Source organism: Phalacrocorax aristotelis, chromosome 10 (genome assembly GCF_949628215.1).
Source record: "Phalacrocorax aristotelis chromosome 10, bGulAri2.1, whole genome shotgun sequence".
NCBI lineage: Eukaryota > Metazoa > Chordata > Aves > Suliformes > Phalacrocoracidae > Phalacrocorax > Phalacrocorax aristotelis.
The window spans coordinates 1,739,685-1,757,205 of NC_134285.1; the positions used below are offsets into that span (position 1 = coordinate 1,739,685).

The 17,521-nt window shown below is 48.0% G+C and overlaps 1 protein-coding gene across 9 annotated transcripts in view; it reads right to left on the reverse strand.

The window, feature by feature from the left end:
- Positions 1-34: 34 nt before the first annotated feature.
- Positions 35-17,521, reverse strand: part of TSC2 (TSC complex subunit 2) — a 36,018-nt gene continuing 18,531 nt past the window's right edge. For 4 of the 9 annotated variants that reach the window (XM_075104639.1, XM_075104640.1, XM_075104635.1 and 1 more), the window contains 16 exons: positions 15,879-16,043; positions 15,069-15,221; positions 14,800-14,912; positions 14,153-14,374; positions 13,123-13,338; positions 11,387-11,455; positions 9,037-9,197; positions 8,181-8,683; positions 7,292-7,367; positions 6,299-6,385; positions 4,641-4,827; positions 3,414-3,553; positions 3,122-3,200; positions 2,325-2,416; positions 1,949-2,047; positions 35-1,588 (listed from right to left, as the gene is read on the reverse strand). In XM_075104639.1, the coding sequence (XP_074960740.1) occupies positions 1,421-1,588; positions 1,949-2,047; positions 2,325-2,416; positions 3,122-3,200; positions 3,414-3,553; positions 4,641-4,827; positions 6,299-6,385; positions 7,292-7,367; positions 8,181-8,683; positions 9,037-9,197; positions 11,387-11,455; positions 13,123-13,338; positions 14,153-14,374; positions 14,800-14,912; positions 15,069-15,221; positions 15,879-16,043 (2,530 nt within the window). In that variant the 3' untranslated portion in view covers positions 35-1,420. The remainder of the gene's footprint in view (positions 1,589-1,948; positions 2,048-2,324; positions 2,417-3,121; positions 3,201-3,413; positions 3,554-4,640; positions 4,828-6,298; positions 6,386-7,291; positions 7,368-8,180; positions 8,684-9,036; positions 9,198-11,386; positions 11,456-13,122; positions 13,339-14,152; positions 14,375-14,799; positions 14,913-15,068; positions 15,222-15,878; positions 16,044-17,521) is intronic. The other 5 variants (XM_075104641.1, XM_075104638.1, XM_075104636.1 and 2 more) reach the window with 3 other exon arrangements.

Consider the following 17,521-nt stretch of genomic DNA (forward strand, 5'->3'; position numbering starts at 1 on the left):
AAGTTTGACTCTTCCCAGGCCAGCAAGAACCCACTGACCGTACGAATATTTTATTTCTTTTATGACTTAGAAACACTCAAAACACAACGTACACTTAGAGTTCCGAAACAGCTCTGCACAAGCTAATAGCATCACTTCTGTCCCCCCCGCCCGTCACTTCACAGTTCCGTGTGCAGATTGCACTCGTCTTCATCTCCGTGGCACGGGCGCTGCCGGTACCCGGTACCAAAAAGCCACGCTTCCCCTTTATTGGCAAAGCAGGAGATAAAGTACTCACAGTATAGTCCAGCTTACATGGTTTCTCCCAGTTTGGTAGTGTAGTGTCTGATGACCATCTTACCGCAAGATGGGCGACGTGATCCCACTCCGCCTGTACACACGTGCGCGGAAAGGACCGCGTGTTACCCGCGTCCACGGCCGCGCTCCCAGGAGGAGAGACTGGCGCTATGCGTTAGTGCAACAGGCAAAACTCGGTCAGAGGTGATGCCTCAAGACATGTCAACAGTCTTTCAGAAAAAGGGATTTACTGGGTGCACAGAGAAGGGCAAGTTACCCCCAGCATCGCTGCAACCAGCGGAAATTCTGCAGCTGGACCCAGAAGCCAGGTCTGGCCTCTGGCTAAACCCTTGCAGGCAGCCCCGTGGGTCGGCCTGTTCATCGCAAGCGGCTCGTGCCCCAGCTCGCTGCCGTTCCGCTGCGCCGGCGAGCGGCACCCGCCTCCCGGCTCTGTGTGACTTCTGGCAGCAAAATCATCCCTGCCGACTGAGGGAGGGTGTGCCGTGCATCTCTCGAAATCGAGACAGACCCCTCGGAATTTAAGCAGCGTGTTTGGCAGGTCACTTGAGAACCCAAATTAGCTCTTACCAGAGCTGGCAGCAGAGCAAGTCTGAGAGCCTGAAGTGCTGAGAGGTACCAAGGCCTGGAGAGGAGCTGGGATTCCAGGGTGCTTAGAAATAGTGACTGGATTTTCAATACTTCATATTTCATTCCCAATAAAGTCGTCAAAATCTGCACCTTCCAACTACGTGATGAACTGCAGAATATCATACTTTGCCTGCTTCCACCAGACTCTGGCGTGGAAGGAGTCCAAAGAAAGGTTCTGCAAGAAAGGTCCCATCAGAGACGGAAGCCTTGAAACAGTTCAAACCAAACAAAACCAAAAACAGGTAGAGTTTGTCCTCTCTTGGAGCATCTGCTGGGGATACAGCGTCCTCACTAGACAACAGAGGCGGGCCGAGACAGTGAAACGTTCAAGTCTCCCGGTACGGTTCAACGCCGAGTCCATGTGCGAGCAGCACAGCCAGGCTGCGCCGCCAAACCCCGCTCCTCTACGTCCGTGCGGCCGCACGGAGTCAGCACGCAGGTAAAACGCTTCCGCCGCCTCGTCCGCCCCAGGACAGACGCACCGACCCGCTGGGATCTACACGAACTCTGTGAAGTCGTCCACCGAGGAGATGAGGCGCTTCCTCTGCCCTGTCTCGTAGGTGGGTGGAGGGTCCTGAGGGATCTGGGGAGGGGGCTTTGTCGGAGCAGACGGATGCATCTGCAGGGGAAGGCCAGGGGTCTGGTACTGGGTTTCTTCACGTAGCTGAAAGTCAAACGAGAACAGCTGAGCTCCATTCCCTCTGAAACGCTTTTCACTCATGGTTTGGGCAGGGCAGGGCAGCTTGTCCTACCATCCCTAGCAGGGTGCCGAGGGGGAGCAGCTCTGCGTCCAGACATTAGGGCTCCCAGACCCTTTGCCACCAGGGAAGCTGTTTGGAAGCTCGCAAGGCCAGACCGACATCGGTACCCTTGTCATTCCCACGATAGCTGGATTCTAGCCTTCATACACATGTTCCTCCTCTTACTCAGCAGGGTTTGACAGCTGATTTTATGTGCCTTATTTGTAATAAGAGTCTAAGATAGAGCCCAGTTCTAAACACTAGGAACAGAGAGCTTTACTTACCCGGTGCCTCAGCCTCTTGATGTGACGTAGCCTTGCAATCCATTTGGAGGGATAGGTGTCAGTAGGGTTGGATCGACTATGATGAACCTGGGAAGCCATCTGATGTGGGAAGGGCGGGGGAAGCAGGGAAAGAGAGGAGGCACGTGAACATAACCACGACAATAAAATTAACAGAACGTTTCAGTTTGACAGCGACTGAAATACAGCCCTAAGTTAAAGCTGTTCATGTGCTAACTCTGACTTAAAGGTTGGCAGCAATAACTGAAGCAAAAAACGGACTTGCTTTAGCAAGCCCTACTCATCTCCTTGGAAGCTGGTGATGGACCAAAACGCCAGCTAGAAGACAGGAAGTCTCCGGGAGCTCAGGGGTACTCACGTTCGCGTGCAGGGCCATCTGACGGGCTACAAACGGCAGGTTCTTGTCGGAGATGATCTTCGCGACACTCGTGTCTACAAGACCCTCCATGTCTTTGTTTTCAAGGAATAAGAAAAAAATTCTTGTAAGACAGCGAAGAACGAGCCAAAGGTTGCCAGTAACGAAATAGGTAATTGATTTAAGCCTGAGGAATTGCATGACAATCTCAGAAGGTCCCATCGAGCTCTACAGCTCCAACTGTAACACAGCTTGCACTGCAGCTAAACACAACTGCCTCTCAAATTCTGGCTGCTCTGTACAGGTTTGAGGAGAGCCTGCTGGGTTCTTCATCACATGAACCAAAGCGCAAGCAAAAAAAAAAACACCCCACAAGTGCCCCTTTGGTAAGAGGAAAGCAAACGCCCCTGCAGATCACTGCGCCAGCGCTGCTGAGCTCGCACGGAGCCACGCAAGCATCAGCTCCTGCAGTGCTGGGCAGGACAGCCCAGAGCCACGGGCACCTCCACCTCGTACCTCCTCCCGTGTCCCCAAGCACTTGTTGGAGGGACCTGCTCTACTCTGCCGGTACTTTGTCTTAAGCTCGAAGACAGTATGAGTGGTACAATGGGAAGATAACCCTTATCTTGGGGAAGAGACACAAACAGGACACAGCCAGACATAACTGAGCAGCAAATCGGTTTCAGAGAGTTTCTCCTGGAAGTTTTTACTTTTGAAACATAAAAACACAGCAAAGTGAAGGCAGTTACTGCGCCACCAATACAGGAAAGACTGAGAACAAAGGCTGGAGGGATTCCTACCTTTCCGACACTGCAGCGTCACCAGGTTGCAGTCATAGTCCAGTGGTGTGATGATAACATGCACAAAATTGAACTGACCCTAATGGGAAAACAATAAAAGAGTCACCTACGCGTTACTGGCAGCCATCGTGATTCTTGTGAATGCCATCAACTGACACATGTGGACCCACCAAGGCAAATAACCTCCGTTCATGATGTCAGCACTGTTTGCTAAGATACCACGCATCAGATTAAGGTTTTACAAATAGCCACGGGCCCGTTTTACAGCACAGCCACAAGTAAAATCTTGTACCTTTATTGTTCCCAGTTTAAAGTCTTCTCCAGAATCATTGTAAACGATAGAAACGAAATCATTCCCGAGGTGCCTCTTCTTGTCACAGCGGTATTTATCCAAGTCCTTTGTGGGCATCAGAGTAGCAATGTGGAAAATGGCTGAAGGGGAAACAGAAAAGCCCTTAGGCTGGCCTGGGAAAGCAGTGCTGCGAGCAGCAAGGGTCAGCACGCAGCACTCGCCTGGAAGACAAAGTAGCACCAGCATCACGATAGGGAAAAATAGGAGTTGTGCTCCCTCAGTGGGTTTGTCCCCACTTGCGATAGCTGAATCCAGTCCCGCCGGACTGCTCCAGCGGTACCGGAGGCACAGAGCGCAGCGGGCAGTGAAAAGGCAGCTCTGAGAGCTCTGCTCCTTGGTACCCCCCTGCAGAGTCTCCCCCAGCACCAGGCTCAGCAAAGTGATTTCAGGGCCTGGCTTTCGGCACGTGCCGGACGTACGCTGGAAGCAGCGTCCTCACCGCGCTGGGGTAGGTATCATCCATCCGTTCACAGAGAACGAACGGGCACCTGCAGAAGTGCTTCTGGGTAGTTTTTCTGTGACCACAGTAGCACGGTGAGTAGCATCTGGTTTGAGGAGGAAGAGTGAAATAGCTTAAACCAGCACCTCCCCTAACTGAGCTCTGCAGAGCACCAGGGCCACGGTGAGTAACCGGACTAAGTATGATACGATGACTGGGATGCATAGAGCTCCACGAAAAAATTTGGGAAGTTCATTCCAGCTGGTTGGATCCTGGATGATACCTGCACTGCTTGGTGCTGCAGGAGCTCCGTGACACTGCAGTTCAGTTAGGAACGACCGCAGTAATGACAACCCTCCCCTTTCAGCACTGCTCCTCAGAGGCATGATCAGCAGAGCTTTGGCACGCACACGCTACCCTCCGTTAACAGCCTTCGTAGCAGCTCAAGAACAAAGAGCTTATTCTACAAACCTCTAGACCAAACCATAGTGACCTTTAATAGAGCAGACTATTTTACAAGTCAGTGATTTATTCTTTGCTTTAATAAGGCAGATATGCACCTCTCCCAGACTCTAACACATGGCTTGCAGAGATAGCAGAGAAAAAATGGGAGGGGAACAGAGCCCAGGTCGTCTTTACTACATCCCTGGAAAGGAAAGAGTTTGTAGAAGGCAGGTCAGTCTTAAGATGAGAAAAGACCATCCTTCCAAATTCTGGAGCCACCTTACCTTGCATGATGTCATCGTGCCAACAGTAGGTGAACTGTCCATCCTCCCCACACACGTCCAGGCCACCAAGGTAAATTTTATCTGGCTGACAGTCTTTGAGCTCAATGAGCTTCCCTAAGCCAGTCAGGAACTCCGTATAGCGGTAGGATCCGTGTTCGTTTGACAGAATTGCGATTTCATTGTTGCTCTAGGAAATAAGAAGACGGGAGTCCCACACTGAACACTAAGAGCACTCAATCAGCACGACCGATTAGGTTATCACTTTCCTAGAAGGGCTTCGTGCAGGCACTGATCTTTAGGGCAAGAAACTAAGGAAAAACAAGGTTACTGCTGTAAGAGAACAACCCCTCCCTGGAAAGAACACATATTGTATATGCTTAATTAGCACGAATCTAGACTCCTTTCTTTTTGATCAAGCGCTGTTTCATGTTTTAATATTTAACCTAAGCTTAGGGACGGGATATCTTGGCCACCAGCGATCATCCATTTGATCAAGAACAAGCGTTCCTTTTAGGAGAAAATTAAGGAGAGCTGGCAAGAGAAAATAGCCTTAAATTCTCCTTGAGTAACACGCGGCCATATACAGGTAAAAGAAGTTAGGGTACTTTGTCTGTAAAGGCCACCAAAGACCCCTGAAGAGAGGAAGGCACGCGCAGAAGAACCTGAAGCAGAGCCAAGAGGAGTGACTTAATGCCATTACACAACCTATGTAGGTTAGGATGAACATGTATTAGGCAGAATATGTATGGACTTATTGTATAAATATGATAAGGTAGCCGGCTTCAGGGTGCTTGATTTGTGGAAAACGATCACGCACCCAGGCTTGCGCAGCCCTGAAATAAATTAGCGATGTCTCTCCCGAGTGTGTGATTTTTAGAATCACAGAATCACAGAATCATTAAGGTTGGAAAAGACCTCGAGGATCATCAAGTCCAACCACCAACCCAACACCCCCAGGCCCCCTAAACCATGGCCCCAGGTGCCACGTCTGCATGGGTTTTGAACACCCCCCAGGGACGGTGACTCCCCCACCTCTCTGGGCAGCCTGTGCCAGGGCCTGACCGCTCTTGCACTAAAGACATTTTCCCTCACACCCAACCTAAACCTCCCCTGACGCAGCCTGAGGCCGTTCCCTCTCGTCCTGTCACTGGTGACTTGGGAGCAGAGACCGACCCCCCCCTCACTCCAGCCCCTCTCAGGCAGCTGCAGAGAGCGAGAAGGGCTCCCCTCAGCCCCCTCTTCTCCAGGCTAAACCCCCCCAGCCCCCTCAGCCGCCCCCCAGCACACTTGTGCTCCAGACCCTGCCCCAGCCCCGCTGCCCTTCTCTGGACACGCTCCAGCCCCTCAAGGCCCTTCTTGTCCCGAGGGGCCCAAACCTGAGCCCAGCATTCGAGGTGGGGCCTCCCCAGGGCCCAGCACAGGGGCCCCATCCCTGCCCGGCTCCTGCTGGCCACACCAGTGCTGACACAAGCGCGGGGGCTGGTGGCCTCGTTGGCCACCCGGGCACTGCTGGCTCGTGCTCATGGCACACCGGGCAACGGACCCGCTTTTCAAAAAACACTGCAGCAGCAGGACAAATCTCGCAGCTGAAGCAGTGGTGCCTGGCCTCCTGCTGAGATGGGAGCGTTAAAGGACGAACGCATCTGCACACAGCTCACCTGGCCTTCTCCAACATAGAGCACTGCAATCTTGTGTGTGTCGTAAGAAGGAATTTGATCCAGGAGCTGCACGGATCTTTCAAATGTCTACGATCAAAACATTGGTCACATCTTTAAAAACTCACCTCCGCACACCCACGGCCCTCCCCAAAACCCCGTCAGGACAACGAGAGCACAATGTAAGCACAGATTCCTGACCTTCACTAGCGTCTTCCCGCACGAACGCTGCCCTGCTCTCTTCTGCAAGGGCACAGTGCCTCATCACGCCAAGGCACACAGCAGTGCTGTACGGTGCCTGTCACCACACTTGCTTGGTTTTATCCTTCAGATGAGATTAATCTGGCAAACTGCTGGAGTTACATGCACTTGCCGTGACAAATTCCATCGTATCTTCGTTTAAGCTCCAGGCATGAAAAATCATCATGTCTCTTGCTCTGGAGAACATTTTTAGCACACGGCATCACCTCACCTAGGCCCCGTACTGCCTGACCGCCCAGACCTGAAGTGAGGGGAAACCATCGGCAGGTCTGTGGTGCTCAGCTCACAAGAACCCCATTCCAGCACTTCTCCAGGAAATTTAGCACTAATTTGTCATATGGCCACAGAAATCTGCTCGGCCACTCCCAGTTACAGGGAGAGCCAACAGGTTTGTCTGCTGACCTTCTGCCTGTATCACCTAACGCTCAGTTTTCATCCTGCACTCCTCCTGCCAGCAAAAAAACCAAAACTCCACAAATCATCCTCCCTTCTGGCTGGGATTCTGAAACAGCACCAGCAAAATCTCCCAGTTATCTCAAATTCAATCCAGAGCCATAAAGCGGGAGCCACCAGGATGGGGTACGGAAAATCTCCCGCCTGTAGCACTGTTGGTAGGAAACACCTTTACATCGCACCACCTGAGCTGGGCTTTCATCACTACCATTTATGTTCAAAAAAAGTAATGAGGTTAGAAAAATTAACTACAAGAATTAAAAAAAAAAAATCCTTGCCTACCTCGTTTGGCAACAAAAGGGGCTTGTTGTTTTCATCGCCAAAGAATGGGGAGTGGTACAACTGTAAAAACACAAAGCTAAGGGAGAGAGGGGGGGGGAAAAGTCCTGTTACCATAAAAACTAAGACAACTTTCATCTGTCGTATGTAAGAAGGTTACGTACAGAAGAAAAAGAGGAGCAATTAACATGCTAACGGAGTATTACTCATCTTCTAGAAACACTTTAGGTGCCTGGACTGCCTGCAGTTTGTAGCAGACCCGTCATAAAAAGCAATGGTTATGTCAAACAGCGGCAGCTGCACACGTTCCCCGTTCAGAAGGCAATCTTTGCACAGAACGGAGTAGGGATGCGCTCCTGCCGTGCAGCTATGGGGGTACCGCTAGGCTGGCAGATAAAGCACTTTACAGACATTTGCATTTTACCTGCCCTCAAGATTGTCTCATAATGCAATTTTGGACAACTACCAATATCTGAAGTTCAAAAAGCAACTATTAGAACCCACTATTTTCCTTCTTAGTATTTTGCACATTATGTTTCCTGAACTTCAAGGCTAGTAATTCTTCTTGTTCACAGCAAAATTAACTCTAGGTGACCTCCACTCAAGCATTTGGATTCTGAACTGGGATAGCCTAAAAACATGAGGAAACTATTTATCTATTTCTTTCGCCAATTTAAGAGACCTGTTTCCTAAATCACAAAGTTAATTTGGTGGTAGTGGGTTCAACACATCTGCATTAGCTACTGAAAAAACAGGCAATTAATCTTCCTTTTTAATCGGATACTGTTTTGTAGGTCCCACAAAACCAGCAGAGCACTTTAAGCGAATCCAGCCATGGCTGCAACAATTCTGAGCTCACCGTTTCTAGCTTCAGATAAGCCCGTCCACCCACCTTGGGTTTATTCCAGGTACTTTCTCAGCATTGGAGGCTGCTGTTCTGCTCTTGAAGGCATCTCTCTCGATCCTTTTTCCCCTCCTTGATGGGGCTGAGTCAGAGATGGTGTATCCTCGGGGCCGGTGCCCAGAGGGCGAGCGAGGCGAGGTGACAGGACCGGTGCCATCCAACCCGCCTGACCCAGTCATTCTGGCGTCGTCCCCCTTGCCCAGCCAACTGCCCAGCCCTTCCCCTTCGAGGTTCCCAGACTGGGATTTTGATTTCACTTCTGTGCTCAGCCTCCGCGTTACTTCTCTGCCGTTTGCATCTTTGAGGACCTCCTGCAGTGTCTGTAGCTCAGGGGAAGAACTGGACTTGCTGAGCGGCTGGGACGGCTGGAAGGAAAGCTCCTCCAGCGTTCGGCCGTCCTCTGACGGCAGGACTCTCCCGATGGGAATTCCACCCTCCACCAGGTCTTCCGACTTCAGAGATTTTTCTTCTTGGCTGGAGGTTGAGGAGGACTTAAAGAGGGAGAAACAAAGATGAACAGTTTTCCTGACATGCAAAATAAAAGCTAACAACAGTAACGCTCGAGGCACCCGCTGACGCTTCCAGTGAAAGCTGAGGGGAAAGGTGCCAAGTACAAAGCAAGGCAGATGGAAGACCCTGCAGAAAACAGGCATTTACTGCTGCTGCTCTGCACGCAGGCCCTCACAAGCCGCCCACGCTCAGTGACGACTCCACGTGCATTTTGCTGTCATCAGTGAGATCTTTCAGAGGGTGCCAAGAGGGGCTCATCTGAGCACAATTCTCCCCCGTGTCTGAAGACGGGGCTGCCATACAGGACAGAACTGGTTAACCTGTTTCTTCTTACCCTGCTATAAGACTCCTGGGGTTTTCCAAACCTTTCCTCGCTCAGCACTTGCTCGGAACATGAAGTCTCGATGTCCTCGCTCTCTGGAGACTCAGCCGGGGACTCAGTTTCCTTTAGCTCCATTTCCGACGGGCTCCCTTCCTCCAGCACCACCGCTGACTCTATCGAGACACAAGGCAGAAGAACTGAAGTCTGTAGAGAGGCACAGACCAGCAGGCCCCCATCCTCTCCTCTGAAGTACCAGCCTTTTCCCTACGGGATTTCAATGGAAGGCCATATTGAATGAGTGCTCTGGCTCTTTGATTTCTTGTCATGTCAGACTTGCTCCTGGTTCCCCTTTTGTATGGAACAACTGATCACCTTACCCTCACAGCAAAGGGCTGCGTCTGCTTTGGTCAAAATAAGCGCAGTTGTTTCCAATTGTTACTGACGAACAAGCAGGGGACAGAATGAGGAAATGGGACCTTGTACATCAATGCTCGGTTATCAGGACAGACAGGAACTACAGAGATGGAAGAAAGTACGAGACTAGCATTAAAAGTCCGTCATTATCCAGGCAATGAAGACATCGGTTCTATGCAAGTGTGTAAATAAAGTAAGTTTTTCTCTCGTATTGAAATGCAATGCTCCTGTGCCTTGTAGCGGCCTAGAAGGCAGTAAGAAACTTTACTAGGAGCCATTTACTTGCAGTTGGGCAGTTTTCCTAGTATGTCTCAGTAGAAGCAAAACAATTCTGCCCTAGACATGTGAAAGGACAAGAGAGCAAGAGTAATACACGCACTGCAGCAACACTGGGAAACCTGCACGTGCCATCTGAGCAGACAAATGGTTAAAGAAACCACACTGACAAGAAAGCTCCTCGGAAGCCCTGCCTACGGTGGAGGAGGTTATCGCAGCATTTAACGTTGTCTCTACTCCAGGCAGTGACCCTGAACCACAGGGATGAGTCTGACCAAAGGCTCCTCTTGGCCTTGCTTTTTGTGTCCTGAGGAAAAGGCTGGAGAACAGGAGGCTTCCCATTACGCAAACAAGGGACTGGAAGACCAATCTGAAAGGCCAAGATTTGTTTTCCAAAGTAAAATTAAAAAAAAAAATTCGCACACACACACAAAAAAAGAAAGAAAATCAGCAAAATTAAAAAAAAAAAAAAAAATCACTAAAGCAGCTTTTCCTGGATTGATTTCAGCTCGCAGGACCAAAGTTATTTCAAAGAAGCAATTAAGAGTTAGCATTGCACACACATACCTTCTAAAAAACGAAATAAACCAAAACAAACCCAAAACAACGTGCTGATCTGGTTAGCTGTCCAAGCCAGAACACACCTGCATTTATCCAGTGTTTCCAAGCATCCCTAGCTCTTACACTACTGCCAAGACTGCTGGTGTTTTTAAATAACGCCAGAACTCACTAATTATTCTTTAGGTGGGAAGAGAATAATATAAGCAGAGAGGAGAAGTACAGAAAAATATTTTACTGCAGCATCTCTGTGTTGCTCTAAGAGGCCTCTGTCAACAGTGACCGGCAGGTAAGAACACCCTGCTGCTCTGCAGAGAATTTTCCAGTGAAGGAAAGAAGGCAGAAAGACATTTCAACCCTCTAATTAAAATCACAAAGCACTGCAGATTATCAAAGCAATGCAGGTGGGGTGCTCACAAGGTATGCAATTTGATCTCCACTTCATTTAATTACAAAGGCAGTTTTACTGAAGCAGAGAAAGATTTTACATGACTGTAGAGCCTCCAAAGAACTAGAATTTAGCAGGTTTTTCCCTGAAATATGTGTCTTCTTTTTTATTTAAAAAACTTTTAACCAGCATTCACTGTAATGTCAAACTTTACACACATATATATAATCAGGTATATATATATTGTCTCCTTTTATCTGCTCTGCGTCCAATTCTGGCAGATGCCTGTGGGCCGAGCAGCACGGGACTTCACTTCAGGGTAGCTTGTCCTGTGGCACACGGCGCTATTCGGAGAAGTGGGAGCTTTTACATTTAGCAGAAGACAAAGCCAATTGTAAAATGAAGGTGAAAACCAATAATTCAATTAATCAAGCCACTCAGACGTTTTGACGGGTCATTTAACGCTGTGCCTCATGACTCCCGATCTGCCCCAGCTAAACCAGAAGCTGCTTTAAGAAATTGTCTGCGCTTGCAAATGTTGGATCTGGCTTGGACTTCTTCATGCTAGTCAAGATCCCATTTGTTGAGAGTAATGAGACTGGGTACAGACAGGAGACATGGAAGGGGAAAATGAAGTATGAGGGATACATTTTCTATGAATCAGAGGTGTTCTTCTATGGCAATACTTTTTTTTTTTTTTTTTTCCTTAAAGATATATAAATATACCTGCCCAGGATATGCTCCTGTGCAACTTCCCTTGACAACTGGACTGGTACATGGAAGAGAAAGAGGCCACTGCAAAGGGAAATCAAGTGAGCAGCTACATCAAAAGGAAGGAGAGACTATATGAAAAAAAAAAAAAAAATTAAGAAGCACAGAGTTTAAAATGTAACCAAGAGCCTATTTTAAAATAAATAAATAAATAAATGAAACCAAAGGAAAGAACAAGCTGGGGTAAGCTCGCTAGATGCCAAAGGGATACTTTAAGGGCACAAGGTCTCAGCACGAATAAGGAGGCATAAACACATTCAAACAACACAGACTCGAACTGCCCTCTCTGAAGAATGCACCTTCGGGCGATTTACGAACAGAGAATTCCTTAGCGATGTCCTAGCACGCGCAGGACACCAGCCTGAGCTTCTCCTGAGCTGCACGCTTTTGGCAAAAAGATCGTTTTTAAACCCACGGAAGAGCCTGAAGAGGAGGAACACGGATAAAGACTGACACAGCTTTAACCACTAAAGAGGAAGAAGAACACGCAATATGACAACCTGACAGGAAAACTTCAGAGCGTTCCTTCCCCAGCCAGCTCCGGCGAGGCCACTGCAGAAGCGGCGCTAACACGAATGCGGTCTGAATTAGTTTCTCGGCCTGCCCCAGGAGTGGCATTCAGGTGGGTGCTTCTTTCGACTGACCGGTTCGCACCTACGTACCGCGGATTCAAAGGAGCTGATAACAGCGTTCAGGGATAAGTATTTAATTCTTTTTTTAAAAAGGTGATCGTTTGATTTCGGCACTAATTTTGTGTTTACACGTGCCGAAATCCTAAAATCATATCCTGCCCTGTTTAAAACAAACCTGAAAACGAGCATTTTTACCAGATTTCCAAACAATCCATACCGTTGATGCCACCTCCCCAGAAGCGCCTTGTCTGCCGTTACCACTGCTCAGTTTCGATAGCGCTAGCAGTGCCCAGAGCCTCAGTTTTAGATGGTGTTGATAAAAGCTCCGAGCAGGGGTTACCTAAAGCTTTCAAAATCACAGCTGCTGGTCAACACTAACCTCCCAACATCAGCAGCTCTTTTGGAAAGTGAACTAGCACCAAAGCAAATATAGTGAAAAGCCCTGGCCGCTATGTTAAAATAAAGCCATCAAAACAAACTCAAATGACTGAACTGCACCAGTCTGAAGGCTAAACAGTCTTTTTAAGAGGTAAATAAATCCACAGCCAACAGGACTAGCATTCTGCTATCTCATGCTTTAAAAGACGGTGGCGGCTAACCGACCCTGGCTGGCAAGGCTGGTAACCTAGCGCTCTCAGTGCCCCACACAAACTCCCACACCGAAGACAAATGGAAATGGAAACACTGCATGGGAAGATCCATCCACATGTGGGATGCCCAGATCAGCCCCAAACAAGTGGAAGAGGGAAAAGGTCCAGGACTTGTTCATTTTCATTTAGGAAACAGCATGAAACACGTTACTCCCACAAAGAAGCTCCATTACTCCTTTTACTTTTCTTTTAGAAAGCGGAGTACTTTTCTGATCGAACATCAGAAGCAAGGAGGAAGGGAATTTTCCACTGAAAACTCCTACGGACAAGAACTGATTCCCCTTCTCATTGCTACGTTATTCCTCATGCTACTAACTTCACTGTTCTGAAGACCTGCAGTAACTTCAACAGACTTCAAACCGGCTAGCGACAGCTGTGCTGGACACACTGCTGGCTTGACATCTCTCACCTGTGTTGGAACGCTGGAGGAGCGATGGTTTGGCTGTCCCGGTGGCCAAGCTGGAGGAGGGGACAGAGAGGGATTTATAGAGAGCCGTTTCTCGGTGTTCTTTAAAACGCTCTGCAGCCATGAGTGCATTAGAGAGCTCTTGCAGGGGCATATTGTTAATATCTGAAGAAAACGGACTCAGTGGGTTCTCCAGGCTCATCAGCCAGCTTGTGTTACCTGAGAAGAGAAAATTAGGGAAGAGTATTAAGTGCTCCCAACTCCAGAAAGTTTATAACTCGCATTGAAAAAAGCATAAATTGTTTTGGATTTTGCAAGTAAAAATCAAAACGGACCGAGTTCTCCGTTCTCCTGACAGCTGGCAGAATCACTTGATTAGCTGCCTCTTTTCAGTAAGTAGCTCCCAATGCTCTGTGCTCCACTCCCAGCTCTTCAGAAACCATCCCTGGCAACTCATTACTACAGCAGATTCCCAAAAGGCATCCAAAACACTCAGGTATTTTAATTAATGATACCAGATCAGTTATTTTCTCATGAAGCAACTTTCCGCTGAAATAAACAATTCCCTGGTAATGTTGTGTAACATACCAGAATGCAAGAATTTTGACCTTGAACGAGTCATTACTCCTTCCCTAAGAGCAGACACAGCTATGTAGCTGCTCTAGCCATAAGCCTCATTCATCTCGAATCTCGCACGGGAAGGTAAGACACAGCACAGACAGATTTTCAAGACAGACCAGACAGCGGTGATAAAATGGAAAATGCAAAGTAGGGTTGATATTATCTGGCTCTATTTCTGTAACAGTACTTAATATACAGATCTAAGTCCTTGCTTCAATCTTTTCACAGGTCTTTTGCAGATTTAAAACACTGAAGAGTGATTTCGAAGAATCAAGTATCAGATGTATTAGTTTCAAGAGGCAGTAAGCAATAAAGAGATCCATTTGCAACTAAATATGGATTTTTCTTCTTCATTCAGGCTCCGGTTCCTTAGCGAGTCAAAAGTGCTCACTCCACACTCGAGTAAAGATACCTGTGGGTCTGCGCACTAGGATTTCTGCCCATCCCTGCGTCAGCAGCGGGACATATGCAGCTAAGTTTGCTTTTTCTTTCTGCAGAGGTGTCTGTGGAGCTGGATTAGTCTTCTCTGACCGAGATGCAGGAGCGGGAGGACTCTGCGTCCCTTGGGAAGCTGAGCCGCTGGGGAAATGGGAGGCTGAGCTGTCTAAGGCACCAACACGTAAGGCATGACCACCTAGCAAGACAGACACAAAGCAGAAGGGAGAGCCATGCTTAGTTACTAAAATATCTCTAAATATTACTAAAAATATCTCAGAAGTAATAAGTCTTTTAGGCTCCTCTAGCAGCTGCGCTCACAATACCAGGATCCTAGAACTTTACCTTGAATGTTTCTCATAAACCATGAGGTTAAACACAGGTGATTCTCGCTGCGAGTGCTCACCACTTAACCGAGCACCAAAGCCTTCCTGCAAGGAGGGCCAGGCAGGAGCACCACCGCTCCTGAGGCCAGCAGCCGCTGCTACCTGCCCGCTGTTAAATACCAGACAGGTCCAGATTCTCAAATTGGTTCAGACACAGGTCTCTTCCGTAGGCACTTGGACCCTTAACACTGTGACATGGACCCAGAAAGGGCAGTAAGACTCCAGGATAGGAATTTACCAGACATGGATCGGACTCTGTTGCGAGAGGTTCTGCAAACCTGCTGCCCAGCTTGAGATTCCAGTTTTGCTGGCGCTTCTTTAGTTTGTCTCACTTGCAAAACCGGGTCTGAGCTGTGGAAAAAGGAGATATTGATGATATTGAGAGAGGAATCAGTCATGCTGGACAAGACATTTCTCTTCTGGTAAGAGGAAAATCTGAAAAGATACACCATAATAGTGGTTTAAGTGACTTAAGTGGAAATTTCTAGAAATGGGAGCAAAAATCACCTTGACTCCGCGCTGCTTTGGAGCTCTCCAGAGTCTAGGCCGAGCAGGGACCTCGTCCCTGTTCCAACGCTTGTAGTGATGGTCACCAGCTTGTTACCAACCAGCCACGTCTTCGTCCTTCCGCCAGCCAACAGAAACTCACCCACAGGAGATCTGGAAACACACTTGTGATGAACGCAGCTCTCAGGCTGCAGAGCGCAGAGCCTACGCAGGTGCCTTGTTTCATGGAACTACGCAGGAGGTACTGCCTGCTTTCCTTTACACAGCGTTTTTAACATACCCCCGGTCATCAACATACAGGTTATTCATCAGGATAAGGAATGAGCTGAATTTAATGTCAATTGATAGCAGTACTACTAGACACACATCACACAGCAGCCTCGTTCAACCCCAGACACACATCACAGAGCAGAAGGGAATAAGCCTCGTCTGAGCTATGTGTCTCCTTCTGGGAAGGGCTAGCAAGAAAAGTAAATGCCCTCCATCTGAGGGCAGCTGGCAGGACACTCAGTTCTGTAGCAAAGACTGCAATTATCCAGCAAGGACACAAAGCAAAGCACTGCTCACAGACAGCATGCCTTCAAGGCATCTCCTTCTGACAGTTCAAGGCTGAGGCAAAGGCTGGTTGGCTCCAATGGACTTCTCTCATCTAAGCTCATATTTAGCCAAGCCAGATTTTATCTGCAAGGAATGGCTTCAGAGCCGGGGCCTGCCAGAATCTCAAATGTGTCACGGTAATTTTCCACTAATAAAGCGAAATACGAACCTCAAACAAAACCATCCCTCCCACGATCACCGACTGACCCCTACCTCTTAGGCACCGCAGTGAAGTTTGAAAAGACGTATCGAGCCATCATATCCAGGCAGGTTTCAGTGAGTTCCAAGTGGAGATTTTTTAAGTTGTCATCAGCCTGAGCCATTGAATTTTCATCTGCAGAGCCCAGGCTTGAACTAGTGATGGACGTTTGTATCCGACTAGAAAAGAATGTTTCCAACTGACAGATCACATTGCAAAATGCTTGATCCTGTCACCCGAAAGACAGTGCGATGCAGGAGAACCTGCGATACATGCACGTGCCAGATCAGAGAGGTGGCCAGACGTTAAACCCAGGACATAATCCAAGTATTTTTGGATCGGCCTCATGTTGCGCTTTGCAGATTGTCATTACAGAGCCCATGGTTTATCTTGAGAGACTGAGAAACATTTCAATGTCCATCGGCTGACTAGGTCAGGCCAGCGCTCTCTGATGTTGGGTGGCCCATGGGCAAGTGCACCAAGCAAATAGCGAGTGGCAGCACCATGCTTTGAGTTCACTGATCTACAGTGAGGGCAAGCGTCCCGCAACCTGCGCGGTTTCCCAGGCAACGTGTTGCCCATGAGCCATAAATCAGGGCACTCTAGACAAAACTCTATAATCCTGTGGACGGCTTTTTTATCTGTTGCATCCCTTTCATAGATGGATTTTTTCCCCCCCTCCAAATTCAATAGCTATGTAAAACCTAATTTAACTTGAAATAGAAAAAAATTGCACTCTGAACAGGAAGTTGGCACACAAATAGAGAGCAAGTCTGCCTTCAAATCGGCCAAGTCAGCAACGTGGTTTAAAACAACTGCAATAAAGGCTGGATTGCAATATTTTGTAAAGACGACTCCTTAAGCCATTGTAATACAAACTAAGCCGAGGTACAGCCAAGTTTTTCATGACATGACAACTTCTTTGGCATCATTAAGGGTTATTATCTGAATTTTTAGTTGCCACCGTTTACATACAAATGCAAGAGAAGAAAATCACCTAATAGATCAATGGGGATATCAGAGAATGAAGTGCCAGAATTGTATTCACAACTCAGTTACTTCAGTGTCCTTCCCCCAGATACCAAATAGTTATCGTCAAAAATAAAACCACAGAAAATAACGTTCCACTGACAGCAACCCTTACAGATTACGGCACAAGCCTTCAGGTTCAGATTTCAAACCAACGTGTTATAGACAGCAGTTTAAGGCTCAAGGGAAGCGATCCAGAAGTACATTTTAAAAACTAGCATCAATTGCTTCATCTTTCAAGTCAGCAAATCAATGTCTGCAATCAAAACTTGTTTTCTTTAGTCGTGAAAGCAATAGCTCCGTATGGGCCGAGCAGACATTTCACTGCTCTACAGAAAGACAAATCAAGGTTTTCATGGCATCGCACTGCAGACCAGAATACTTCTGTCCGCTCCCTCTGCCTCAAATAACAAATCCTAAACTAAGGCCAGAACTATTCCTCATAGTTTGGGAGGAGGGCCTGCACATAAATTTGCAGAGTATCAAAAGCCTCTCCTGGGGCGAGTCACTGAAGAAGGCTGAAGGTTTAGCGAGCTGTAACCAGGACACTCACTTGCACAGAATGCAACCTTTTTCCTTTTTTTTTTAATGTTTTGGTGGAGTTTGTTTTTCCCCCTTCACCAACTTT